General features: G+C 48.2%; 1 protein-coding gene across 2 annotated transcripts; it reads right to left on the bottom strand.

Moving 5' to 3' along the window:
• Positions 1–1,040: 1,040 nt before the first annotated feature.
• On the bottom strand, positions 1,041–13,603 carry LOC135805023 (sorting nexin-12-like). 2 transcript variants are annotated; one of them, XM_065319011.1, is made up of 6 exons: positions 13,233–13,603; positions 12,206–12,277; positions 4,906–5,001; positions 4,413–4,476; positions 3,072–3,132; positions 1,041–1,962 (listed from the first exon to the last, which is right to left on the bottom strand). In XM_065319011.1, exons 1-6 carry the CDS (start codon positions 13,431–13,433, stop codon positions 1,857–1,859), a joined length of 600 nt encoding a protein of 199 aa, XP_065175083.1. In that variant the 5' UTR covers positions 13,434–13,603; the 3' UTR covers positions 1,041–1,856. The 2 variants fall into 2 exon arrangements, with proteins under 2 accessions (XP_065175083.1, XP_065175084.1); XM_065319012.1 differs by lacking the exons at positions 12,206–12,277; positions 13,233–13,603 and adding an exon at positions 8,285–8,710.
• Between the last annotated feature and the right edge of the window lie 125 nt (positions 13,604–13,728).

Genomic DNA, 13,728 nt, shown 5'->3' with positions numbered 1-13,728 from the left:
ACATGAGCACACACACACACACACACACACACACACACACACACACACACACACACAAAACATCGCCGCACACTGCAGTGCTGGACGATCTGAACGCCAGAACTTAGGCTGGCACGTCCGGTGAACACTGAGTGTGCCCACGGGCCGGAAGAGATAGACTGGTGCTAACTACACTGACACCAGGTCAAGTATTAACAGTGAAACAACTCACTGCAAGTGCCAGATGCGGTGTCAAAACACACACAGTATGAATCAGTCCCCGCTATAGACACTAGTTCACCCAACTACCCGTTCGGCACACAATCAGCCTGATAAAACGTCACAGATGTCACAGCCCAGCATGTCAGCCCAAGAAAAGACACAAAGCAGCAGCAGTGGAAGACAACTCGACAAACACATACCTAGTACACATTGCTGAATTCTGAAAACTTCGCACAATGAACTCTAGGCGCGGAGATGGAAAGATGTGTGTACGATGGCCAACGCGAGGAGGGCTAGATAGCCTGCAGAACATGGTAACAACAAAATATTCACAACATGAAGAGGCAGCCAGGTGCTTACAAAGCTGACAGGAGCAGCCATTGCACATGAGCAGTAATGACTTTGTAGACATTTTACAGAGTTACTTGGAGTGCAGCATCATGCCGGCCAGGGTGTACGTGTGGGTGAGACAGTCCAAACACCACTTGAGCATCAGAGGGCAGTCAAGAATCAGACTAAGGAAAGTCTACGACAGCACACTCATACCTGTAGCCAGATACATGTAGAACCCATGGTTCCCACAAAGCCAACCTACAAGTAAGGTGAGCTTCAAACAAGATGAGTCAGGCCAGGTACACATACTAAAGAGAAATTGCAACAAAATAAAACCAACTAGTGAACATCTCCGCCTTTCCACTGCAGAGCTGACAATAACGTAACTCTGCGCCTGTGTCAAGTCAAGCTGGACTCAAGCGAGAGAAAACAACGTAGCGGTAGGAGACAAGTGGTGAACACACGCACACACACACACACACGCACACAACCAGAGCACCTGGGGATAGTTTTGGCAAGTCCACCTTCCTGTATATCCACAAATCGAGTGTCAAAGATAAGTACTATAAGGTATGAAGAAGCAGGAGCAGGTGGACAGTGGTAAACAGCGCATATCACTAGATCAATAAAATGATACTAAGACAAAGGGGAGAAACAATTATAAGAAAAAAGTACAGAACAAGATTCTGCTAGCTTACTACAATAGAAACATGTACAAGTATAAGATTGGTGTCATGCATGCATGCATGCATAGCAAAGCATTGCATCATGTACTCTCAAATTTAGCACAGGAACCACAACCTCTCATCGCGTAATGATTATGGCTGCCAAGGCCACCCCAGAAATAAAAACAAAAAGCAATTAGGTGAAATCAAAAGCAGCGCGCGTTACAGACAGACAACGGGAGGACTGACAGCCGCCAGCAGACACAGCACAATACGGGGGGGGGGGGGGGGGCTGGGCCGAGGACCAGGCTCAGGCCAGCGGAACTCTGTGAGACCTGAACCTCATACGGAGCAAATAGCCGGTGGCAAGTGCAAGGAAGAGGAGCAACACACTACTACCCACATGACTCGTGTCTAACCAGAGTGCTTGTGAGCAAACACACTCAGACAGATATGGTAGGCAGTCAGAAAATGAAACTACAAAACACTAAACGTAAAGCAAAGAGGCCTTCGTACAGACCATATTTAAGTTCCTTGCCCATTTCTTTCTCTCCGGTCCAGACAAATGGACGTGCAGAAACAGGCAAGCCCAGCAGTCCAAGGGCTAACTAAACGAAGCTTGGCAGTTGTGGCTAGACCTGGCTAGCAGTAGGATACCTAGGTGTTCTTCACCTTGCCTGGAACATAGTTCTTATCAACCTCCTTATCTTGCAGGAACATGTGTAAGCACTTCTCGTTCTGTGCGAGTGGATGACCCGATACCCTGCAACAAGCAGCAACAGGTGGGCACAAAGGCAAGCAGACACCAGCACACACCAATGAGCAACACCAAACACACCAATGACCACATTGCATAGTGTCGTCACAGGCACACTCGCAACAAAGACTCCTTAGTAGAGTCGTTACTAAGCCAGCTGTGCAGAATACTCCCCCAAAATGCCATTCCCGCACTCAGGCGCTCCTATTATGCAGGGCCAAGTGATCGGAAAGGACGCTATTAGTCCTGATTCTAGGGGTCCTGTGGGACAGGCAGTTACTGTATTAATATAAAGCACATGAACACAACGTGTATGCTACGCTATTTTCAAAAACACCGTTTTTCCAGTGCCTGCAGTCGCAGCATCAGCGCAGCCCCGATTTGCCCCCCCCCCCCTTTTATCAGTTGCCATTGAAAAACTTCTGATTCAGATGCTGACGCAGCATTTCTGACGTAGTGTGACCGAGGCCTAAAGCAATGGGAGGCGAGTGCTTGTAGGTCAGACCCACAACAAAGTGGTCAAAGAAGAAAAGTCGATTCTGCTGCATCTACGTTACCCTCGTGCCAAGACATGCATGCCCAATGAACTATGGGTTGCAGCACGGTTGGGAAAAGCCCTCCGCTTCCGAGCAGGATTTGAACCATGTGCCTACTGTTTCTCAGTCATGGTATAGAGCTTTTTCAAGGACGGACCAACGGTCATTTTTTGGGATTATGTCGAATTTTTTTGAATAGCTGGTGAACAGGTGAAGCCCAGGTCAAATTCAGGCTGTATGGGAATGGATACGTGGAGGTGAAAGAAGCACTAGGACAGCGCTCAACTTCATGTTCGTCGCTCGTGTCGAGTCAGAGCAGCTGCCAAGAAGCCCTTCCATGGCTTGGACGAAAAAGAAAAAGCTTCAAAATCGCTCCAACCGCTGGTGGAGACGAACCTGTTACAGTTCGTATATTTTTCCATGCGCGACCTGTTCACCACAATCTCGGGGTGAGTGCCAGTGACAGGCACATCACAGCGTCCTTGAAAAAGCTCTGTCAGACCATCCAACTATGGTCTGCACAGCGTGCATTGTACTCTAGCAAATATGGTTGAGTATATTTGACAGACCATCACTTACTTGTTGACAAAGATTTCCAAAGCTCCCCGTCTCTCCTCAATGAAGTCATCCTCAAAGATACCTAGAGACAAGTAGAGAGGAATACAACCAGCAACAAACCTAAGCAACTGGTAACACACACCACCAGCAAAGTCAGTTCATATCAGAATAGCCATGAGTAACTGTTAGGCCCAGCCCTACAATCACCTTGTAGATCTGCCATGTACTAGTTCAAGCCGCAGCACGCAGATCAGTGAGTGGCAGTGTAGACATTACTCTGAAGCGCTGAGCACCTGCACACTATCAGTGATCACACCAGTAAGTCAGACAAGGGTGCCAAATCACAAACTCACGCCGAGTTCAGGTCACGGTCCGTGCATTTATCGTTATACACGTATGCTCTCAGTTGCACACGGCCGCATGATGTCCTTCACCTGGCTGTAAAGCTAGGTGAGGGAGTACTCTGACAGCACATTATGGTAGTAGTACTGTCCATGCACTAGGATAGAATGGGTGAGGGAGAATGTGTGTGTGTGTGTGTGTGTGTGTGTGTGTGTGTGTGTGTGTGCCAACCTGGCGGAAGGCGACCTTCTTGTCAAAGCATTCGGAAGTTGGATTAGTTTCGGCTCCACAATCCAGTGTTCGTTATTATTATAGATTTCATGGCTGAGGTTGTTGGTATGTCTGTTGGCTCTGGGTTCCAAGTACTCAGTAGCCGAGGCTGGTTGGTAAAGTAACTCCAATTTCACTTCAAGGTACCAGTGCATCTAGTGTCTGCTTCTATCAAAGCAGCGTGTTGTCTATACTGGTTACCCCAGCAAGTGTATAGGGGTAACTGTCTTCGCCGTTTTATGCCGATGTACTCCGTGTGGTGTAGACCAGGCGTGCATTGGTGGTCGATTCACAAGGCTTCGCAGGTTGTGTAGATTAGACAGTTATCTGGCACAAGTCTTAATCTGCCTCATTCAGATCTTGTCCGCTATCGTTGCTATACGAGAAAATCTGTGGGTGCACATCCAGTGCAATTGCAGATTTGCGTGCTTCTCTTGCGACGGGCATATACATGGTACATGGTGTGTGTGTGTGTGTGGGGGGGGGGGGGGGGGGGGTGACTGTGTGTGTGCACTTGCTTCCAAGCCATCAGCACAGTCCCGACTTCTCACTGTACCAGCATATTGTACGCCATCAGCAGCACAATGCATAGCACCATCCAAGCTCAAATAGGCATGCACCACCCTTGTGTACAGAGCTACTTCAAGTAGTATCACCAATACAAGCTGTGTTCAAACTCCATTCGCCAACAATTAACAACGCAAACTGCTCTTAACTTCCTATTTTACAACACGCCAACATACAACTTACCATCATCTGAACGGAAAGGCAGCAACCTCTTCAGAGCCTTACCAGGCAATGCTGGCACTAAGATCTAAACCAACACAACACATACACAAGGAAACAATTGTCACATGAATACCCCTCAAAGGAAAGGGGCAGTTGGAACACAAGCACAACACGTACGAGTGCAGCAAGTTTCTCAGAAGACATCATACTCTAATGGCGATCTGGCGGAGAAATGGTGGTAAAAATACACCTTGCGAAACAGCAGTAAATACATGCCAGCACACACAACGCTCTCCAAGGTGATGGTGATGGTGAGAGAAGGAGTGCTCTTTGTCAGAACTCTGCAGCTTAGAGAGTGATGTGTGGGCAGGCGCATATTTACCACCATTTCACCACTATAATTATAATAATGATGGTGCACTGGAGTCTTCACATCATTCTAATAATGGCAATCTCGTGGCCTCAGGGGGAAAGATCGCAAAGTCCAAGAGGCGTTCACAGTAGACGTCCTTACCTTACTATCCCGCTCGAGCTCTGATCTTAGCCATTCAAAATCGCTGTACCGCCTCCGAACTGTTGATTCCTTCAGGATAAAAATGGGCAGGTTGGTCTGGAGGAAGAAAACGAGAAACAGAGGAGAGCCACTATAAGCAGAGCAACGCAGGACAAGCACAGAGAGCAGACATTGGGTTCCAAGAACTTTGAAGTACACACAGATGGTCACACTTTCTCCTGACTGGATACAAGACCGAAAGACGGACAAAATGAGCGAGACGATTCAGGAAGAAACTGTCAAAAATAAGCTCCAACCCAACAACGAATGCAATTCACGAGGCACCATTGCCACCATAGCTACATGTAGCCTTCTACCAAGAATCCATGGACTCTTGCAAACTACTTGGCAATGTTGTGAACAGCATGCCTCCTAAACGGTATGGTATCTATGCATAAGACATGGCTGCAGCCTTTCCGTGGGGTAACTTGTCCCATATTTGGCAGGCACGGTTGAGGGGGACTTTCCCCGCAGAGCTAAACGATGGGTACATTGTACACTATGCATAGGTTATTATGCACAAGCTTACTTTCAGTAGGTATCAACTGGCAACAGGTAGCCATTGAAACACAACGAATTTTATGCCAAATAAAATAGCGGGCTTCACAGGATTCATGCGATAGGATGGTGCGAGGTCTTCGAATCAAAACACCCAGATCGCCCACATGGCATAGCTCACACAGCCATCACAACTGGATGGTCAATCAGTGATACAGATGCCAATCTTCATAAGCTTTCTAGAAGTTGTACGCAGAATACAGACGCTTCGAGGTGTTGGGCCTATTACAAACAGGGGCTTATTTTAGGAAGGGGGCTTACAATTTATTATTACCATAACACCTCGCAAACACTTTCAAGTTTCGGAAGATACACGTTCATTTTACCATAATGTGAAGTTAGCTGGCATCGCCGTCAGGTATCAGACACCGTAGAATCCTGCGGATAAGCCCACCCGCGTATAAGCCCATGCTCGCGCGTAAGTCCAGGCCAAGTTCAAACATCGCGAAGTTTAGTCGTACAAGCCCATGGGCCTAGGTCGTACCAAGAGTCAGAATTATGGACTCTTGGTCGTACCATGTACGTAGTACATGTAGTTTTTTGTACATTTCAACACAATCAGCGGTTATTTTTGGTTTGCACAGTGGCTTTCAGCAATGTACTTCTCACTTCCTTGGTACTTTTCAATAGCATAGTTTTGGTGTCAGCGTATAAGCCCATGCCCGCGTATAAGCCCATGTTCTTGTAATAGCCCACCGAAATGTCCTTGAGAAATCGCATGGGCTTATCTGCGGGATTCTACTGTTTTCACATTCCGACCAATGTACAGTGTGTGGTACATGCTTGAAGCTGACATCAAGACTACATAATCAAGAGGGTGCAACTGTAATTATGGGTCAATGCGTGGCATGCTGCCTTCATTACGCAACTCGCCTGCATCACACACTGTACTCATGCACTCAAAAAACCCAATCTCTCCTACCAGCACCGCCGCTCTTGCCTGATTCCTTCCAGTACTGACGCGACCTCTTAATTTTTGATGCATGAACTTCAGTTCCGTGCGAAAGTTGGCTTCAAACCACAAGGAATGTGTGGTGTTCGATTTTCCACAGTGCACAGATATAGCTACATGATTGTAGTGAAGGCGGCGTGTCGTGCACCTGCGACCTGGCCCATAGAGAATAGATCACGGTGGCACACTCTTGGTTACGGACACTTTTCGACATGGTGCCATTTGATAACTACATGATGAATCATTGGATTTCAAGTCTTGACTTGTAGACTATAATAACTAAATAATACACAAGCAGAGTCCCTCGCCGATTGAAGAGTGCTCAACGCCGTGAAGTGGAACCCGTACACACAGAAGTAGAGAGAGAGGAATTTATAGCAACAACTCAAAGTGTCACGCTCTCGGCATCTTCAGGCCAGGCTACCTGAAAATCGCCCAGAGCGTGAAACTTTGAGTTGTACTGTGTGTATTAGAATAAATAAAGCCCCCCCCCCTCGCATTTTTGGACTGGATTGAAAATTTCAAACATCTCAAGCCCGGACTTATTTACAGGGCGAAACATATTTTCGTTGCAGGGCCAATGTTGGGAAATACAGTAATACGTGGAAATAATGTTCGTACAAGCATTATTATGTAATGGGTTCCGTCTCAACTGCTCCATTTCTTCAACTACTGCAGCAACCCATCACCGCAATCAACTTATCACCATCCGGACCACCAAGCGCAATGGATGTGGTAGTAGCAAGGGTGCTTTCGTCCACTGCAATCACGGTGTTGCCAACCACCCGCCCGTATTTGTTCGTATTTTTACGGAAATGTAAAGCATTGTCCACAGTACGGATTTGGCATAAGAGTGTAGAAGCGAGCTCTACATAAGAGCAGTGAGCTGGTGCAGGGCCCTGCGTGGCCCTAGTACACTCCGGCTCTAAGGCTGTGTTTACATGAGAAATTTCAACCCGGGTCGAGTTCAGCCCGGGTTGAAAGTCTGTACGATAGACAAAATAGGTGAGCGTTTACATGAAGACAGTTGACCCGGGTCAAATACTGATATGCCGCCAAAAGTCCACTTCTACAGTCCTGCATGGTCACGTGAATCCGTTCGCGCGAAATTTGCATCTGCAGTGCTGTTCAAACCTGGCGCGAGATACGCACAGAAGTACGTTTGTACGATTTTCTTGACCCGGGTTGGTTTCAACCCTCCCCTTGGGGGGAGGGTTGAAATCAACCCGGGGCGAAATTTCAACCCGGGTCAAGCGCAATGCGTCATGTAAACGCGCCATTCACTTTGTGCACATGGCGGGTTGAAATCTGACCCGGGTCGAACTCAACCCGGGTTGAAACGCCTCATGTAAACATGGCCTTACATGGTGACACCGCGTACAACCTTACAATTGTAGTTGCACTCCGCCATACGATTTTTCTTTCGCTGGCTGTAAATCAAGATGCGGTGCTCTCACAAGAATGGGATATTCTCGCGGTACTTCACAGCTTGTGCGAAACCGGTCGTGGCAGTCGTACCAACAAGTGTTATTCACCAGCACACCCAAGACTGGGTGGGGAGAGTTTCAAAATGAACAAACTAACCTCCCATATTAGGCTATAGTGAACACTCTTCTTTTTCAATTATTCTTAGTGGATCACTGCCCTTGATTGAGAAGGCTTCAGAGGATCAATTGAGAAAATTTAGAAATTTTAGAGAATGCTTGCACTCAAGGCAAATGGAAAGATTTTCACGTCCATGATCTTAGCATCGTCGCATAATACAAAAGATGAAGTGTGTAGAGCACTATGCCCACATAATCGTTCCAACAGCCGATCTGCCTGGCTTACCCTCATGCGAACCTCGTAGTCCGTGTAGCGCTTATTTGCAACACCATGTGTTTCCGGATTGAGCACATCAATCTCCAAAAAGTTAGCAGGCGCTGCATAAGCATCATCCAGGGTTTGTGCGCTCATTGCCAGCCGCTTGGTTTGCTTCTCCGCTACGTCTCCACCTGTCGCCATTTGGCCAATTCAGTATGCTACTAAAAACAATTTTTGTGACAGTGCGGGAACGGATTGACTTGCACTAGTGGAAGCTCCACTGGCACCGGTTGCACAACCAACCAAAACACTAGAGGTGAATGCCCTAAAAGCCTATGTTGATCCGCTACTTTTAATTACTACTACTTGGCTTTCACCGAGGATGACAAAGGGACCACGCGAAACGAGAGCTGCGATATCTCTTCTTCCTATTTTTCGTGCGTAGAAATCAAACCTCCGCCTTTCTCAACCAAGCAGAAACGACGTACTTCGCCTCGCGCTCGACGCCGCGGCCGCAGCCGCACACAATGTGGCTCCGTTCCTATGGAAATTAAACATGGCGGGCCCGGGGCCTTGCATACAGGCCCGGCAAAACCAGGCTATAATACAAGCCCGGGTCAACAATCAAGCAAGGCTTACATAACCGAACCCGGGTTTGTATCCCTTTGAGCCTCCTTGGCCAATACAAGGGAGAAATTAGTTCCTCACCGGCTCGGGCAGGGGGTCCTGAAAGACTTTTAAAGTAACCGTGAGTGTTGGCAACGGGGATCTAGGGAGTAGTAAACAGGGCTGTAGCAACCGTTCCGGCCAGACCTTCACTAGGCTTCAGGACCGCCGGAAGCAGCCTTTTTGATCCGGGTCCGACAGGTCACACCCGGCATAGTCTTTCACACTACAGGTCGTCCCTCGTTATAACGAATCCGGTTAGTACATACAGGCCCGTCGGAAGGCGGGCGAAGTTGGTCCGGTTTGACGGGAGTCCGGGGGATCTCCCGCGGGTAGTTTTGGAAAAATCCGGTCAGACTGAATAGCAGAATTTGGCCCTTTCAAGTTTTCAAAGCCCACTACAGAGAATAATTGTGCATGGATATCAATGGACAATGTATGGCCTACTATAGTATGGGAGCATGTACAAATGTATGCAGGATCGATAATACACAGTGTACATGTACCCAGAATTTCCCCGGTTTATGAATCCCAGGGGGTGACCTGAGCCAGAGTTGGTCCGGTGCCTTTTGCATCCAGAGATTATCTACTAACGAGGGAGGAAGGTTGTATTATTATTATGATGATATAACGAGTCACGGCGCATAGCCTGCTCAACAGTAAACATGCATTGGTGGCCAACACTTGAAGTTAATTGGTCTGGTGATGACCTGACCACATTGAACCGAACCGGTTCCGACGGCCCCGGGCCTGACCTTATTTAAAAAAAAAAACTTGACGGCCCACCCACAGAAATCCATGCACTGGCACCCGGCATTATTTTGCCTGAATACTGTTCAGTCTGGTCAAGTATTAATTATTTATTCCCTTTTGGCCGGACTCGTGACCTGAAACTTGATTCTGGTGCTACGGCCCTGGTAAAACATCTGTATTTTACTACTCCCTGGCTGGCAGTGCTGTAGACGAAGTCGGAGTACTAAAAGTGACCCGGTTTCCCTGCTGTAGACCACTCCCGCAGCTAGCCTGGGCCAGTACAACCCTTGGGCCTTAGGGCAAGGCTTTGGTTGCCCTGGCCTCGGCCCGGACCGCTCGTCGAATCCGTTCACAATATTTGCAGCAACCAGAGAGAAAGAGAGAGAGAGAGTGTGTGTGTGTCACAGAACAAGTCGGAATAGACCCGGCGAACTAGCCGCTATTTACCAAGGCACCAGTCGCGATGGCTAGCACCAGAGCCTAAGGCTTCTGCCAACTTGTGACTGCAGTCGCCCGTCGACATGTCAACAAAGGGCATTGGTCCCCAAATGATACATGACACATGATGTATCATTTGGTGGAATTGGCAAAATTGATACATTGTATCAATGTTGGCACACGTCACATGGGCCCCCGGTGACTGTCACTATCAACACTCTCTGGTCATCGGATACTTATAAGACAGGTCTCACTGAGCAGACTCAACCGATTTCACAATCTCGGCCCAGATGCGCTGGGCGCGGGGCAGATTGCTTGCTTGACGTGGTCACGCGCGTCGGAGAGCTGTCCCGGCTGAGTACAGAGTGGAGTGCCGGAGATGGACACTGTGTCACCAAAGGGAACAATGGGGGCGGGTGAAATGGAACGATCCACAGCCACGGTCCGGTTGGCCAAGTCATCACAGGACCCGGGCTGGCAGCGTTTGGTCCACCAACACGTGTTTACTGCTGAGGAGGTTGTGTAGCGGATACAGTACCATACACTATAATCATGATCGTTACACAACGTATGAAAGGCTATGGTTTGGCCGGATCAATCAAGAACTGCTTGCAGCGGTCCGGCTGAGTGCTTCCCGGTGAGTAGAGCTTCCAAACATATAAGACAGAAACAAGTCTCAGCTGCAATTCGATTTTCGTGCAAAAAAACAATCTTTGGGCAACAATTCTTACATACAATGTACACACTATGCAAACATACACCAGCAGCATCCACCAGCATCATAAGGTTTTGGTACTGGAATTTCCAAAATTGCCAAATCACTAGGTCTATTCTTTCAAGTACTATAATTATACATGATGCTGCTCGGGTATTGGGGGCTGAGACCATAGGTTGGCTGAGCCTGTAGCACTCCATCGTCACTGCTGGCCGCCACCCCCAGAAATCCCGGCGTGACTCAGTGGGATGGACTTGGAAATCGGATTCCCTGACTTATAGGGTACACATTGGTTTGCATGTTGCCGGGCCACACCGTGACGCCGGAACTGGGGGCCAGGAGTGTCCCTTTCAACCAAAGTTATAGAATTTTTTCTGCAATCCCCTATGGAATCCTCTTCCAATTATGTTTCTGAAGTCTATTTCGCCAAAAGCAAGCCCTAACAAGAATAGGATTTCGGCCAGGTTTTGCCCCAAAAGCACTGAGTTGGGGAAAACCATCAGAATCCAGGCCGTTTGACCCCGCCCGCAACAGTGCACTTCGAACCCCAGTTTGGGTACCCTTTTTGGACCTTTTTCCAATTTCCAATTTTGCAGCACTGCACTGTGTACGATAAAATCACGAAAAATCGCCAAATACAGGAGCTTGCCGGAGCCAGGGCCCATCTTTTTTTAATGGACTGTAGTGCGGATTGCTAAACCAGAGAGGATCTGATATACAGTCAACTTTGCGTATAGCGACACTCGGCGGGGCATCAGAAAAGTGTTCTTATTCGCGAAGTGTCGCCACACGAAGTCTCATTATATGTATTACAGTTAGATGGGACTTTGCTCTGGGCATGGAAATTCTGTCGTTATATCCGCAGCCGTTATTAGCGAAGTTGACTGTAGTCTATAGGCTTCACTAGCACCATTGATCACACGATAATTTATCTAACCAGAAACTACCCCCATCAACACACATGCATACACACAAGCACGTGCACACATACATTATACTGACAAAGCTTGGCGTTGTAACCATTTCTGTTTGCCTTCTGTGTATATCAGATCTCGAAACTGGCAGTACAGCTAGCCACGCGGCTGAATTGGTCATGAGTGCAGGCGTGCAGCTGAGTTGTGCTACTACGGGCAGACTTGTCGGATTTACAGTAGTGGTGAGTCGGACATCCAACCCCTGGCTAACAGGTGCAAACTGCGGCAAAACAGGCTGCTACTCATGACATGTATAGCACTTGAACACAAGTGTACAACGGAAGGTTCTTTTTTTTCAGCTGTATCATTGCCAGTTTTATGTAACTTTTTTTATTTTTAATGGATACATAATGTTATGCAGTTAAAACTTCTGTTATCCAGGCATTCAAATACCGGATGTACCTGCTCCGAGGCTGCGGCCATGAAGAGCTCATGCGACGAGTCAGTTTGATCAGCAAAGGCAGGCACGTTAGTCTATGAAAGGACAGAAGCAGCGCAGCATACACACAGACACACACACACACACACACACACACGCACAGATGCCCAACGCTGAAGCGATGATAGCGAGCAACCTATCTCGTGCTGAGATTACACCATTCACTGAACAGCTTGCAATGCTGATGAACTGACCGCCACTACAATGTAATGTTAGCCATGATGGTCTCCATCACACAGCTGATAGAACGGCGGCTTTTTCCGGCCAGTGAATCCCTATTTTTCCTTCTTCTTTTTTTCCGGACACACACACAAGACAACACACTACTAGTACTCCGGCATGCACTGGTTGTTGCTACCCCCCCCCCCCCCCCCCCCACACACACACACTGACACACATGTCCCGATGATGGGTTATGCAAATAATGCCATGGTGGTGAGTCAGCGAATTCGCTTCTGGACGCTAATGCACTTGGCGTGAGTCAGCAGACTCGCTGGAGTGGCAAATCAGCTAGCGCATCGCGACTTAGACTCCCTGTGCGGCTAACGATCCGGAAAATACAGTGACGCTGCTGACCCGTATTCCTAAGTTCGTCACCACAGTGCACCGTGACCTGAAAGAGACTGACTGAGCTGGTAGAATTCTGCCAGCTACTTGAAGTAATAGTAAATTAGTAATACATGTACTTCTGCCACAGTAGAGACTGTCGCAGTATGTAACGACGTTATATGTCACACCCGGTGACCCCTCACCCTCCCCCCCCCCCCCCCCCCCATAAAATGTAGAATGTCAGTAGCGTAATAACAAGGATCTAGGACGTCCGGGGAAACGAGTGTACAACACCCTCTCCCCCATCTTGGATATCCTACATGTAGCGCACCTACCATGCATACCACATGATGTCCTTCACTTCACTTGCCCCCCCCCCCCCCCCCACCAAAGATACTTTCATTCCGCACCTTTCGGCTTTCGCCTCCCGGCCCCGCTTACCCTTGTCCGAACTTCGTAATCTGTGAACCGCTTCTTTCCAACGCCGTGAGTTCGTGGCTCCACGACAACGACCGACATGAAGTTTTCACCCACTTTGGTACCACCATCATCAGGAACTGTAGCGCTTGCTGTTGTTGGCTCCTTACTTTGCCAACTACTGTCACCTTGGTCACTGTCCGCTGTGCCTCCACTCGACGCCATTACATACTCGCTGTGACTAAACTTTTGTCTGCTGATCTATGAGAGCTTGAGCAGCAGGCAAAATCCTCACAATCAACGAACATGGCACGCGTAACCGCGTAAGCGATCGGCGCAAGGAACACAAGCAAAATGGGAAATTCTTTTTGATTTGAACGAAGTTACTTGAAGAGACAGTGAGAACTAGAAGTCCACTTACACGGGCACAGATGCAGAGCGTCCACCATCTGCATCAGATTCTGGTCATATCAGTCGACGTCGAAATCGACTACTACTACTACTAGTACTACATGTACTA

The sequence above is a fragment of the Sycon ciliatum genome, chromosome 1, assembly GCF_964019385.1.
Source record: "Sycon ciliatum chromosome 1, ocSycCili1.1, whole genome shotgun sequence".
NCBI classification, from domain to species: Eukaryota; Metazoa; Porifera; class Calcarea; order Leucosolenida; family Sycettidae; genus Sycon; species Sycon ciliatum.
This window is presented reverse-complemented; position numbering and strand designations above follow the sequence as displayed.

Bases quoted from the DNA above. Each gene is read 5' to 3' on its own strand.
- LOC135805023 (XM_065319011.1), bottom strand. From the start codon at position 13,433: ATGGCGTCGAGTGGAGGCACAGCGGACAGTGACCAAGGTGACAGTAGT. The intron at 12,278-13,232 runs GTAAGCGGGGCC...GTCCTTTCATAG, and splicing joins ATTACGAAGTTCGGACAAGG to ACTAACGTGCCTGCCTTTGC. The intron at 1,963-3,071 runs GTAAGTGATGGT...TGCTTGTTGCAG, and splicing joins TTGGAAATCTTTGTCAACAA to GGTATCGGGTCATCCACTCG.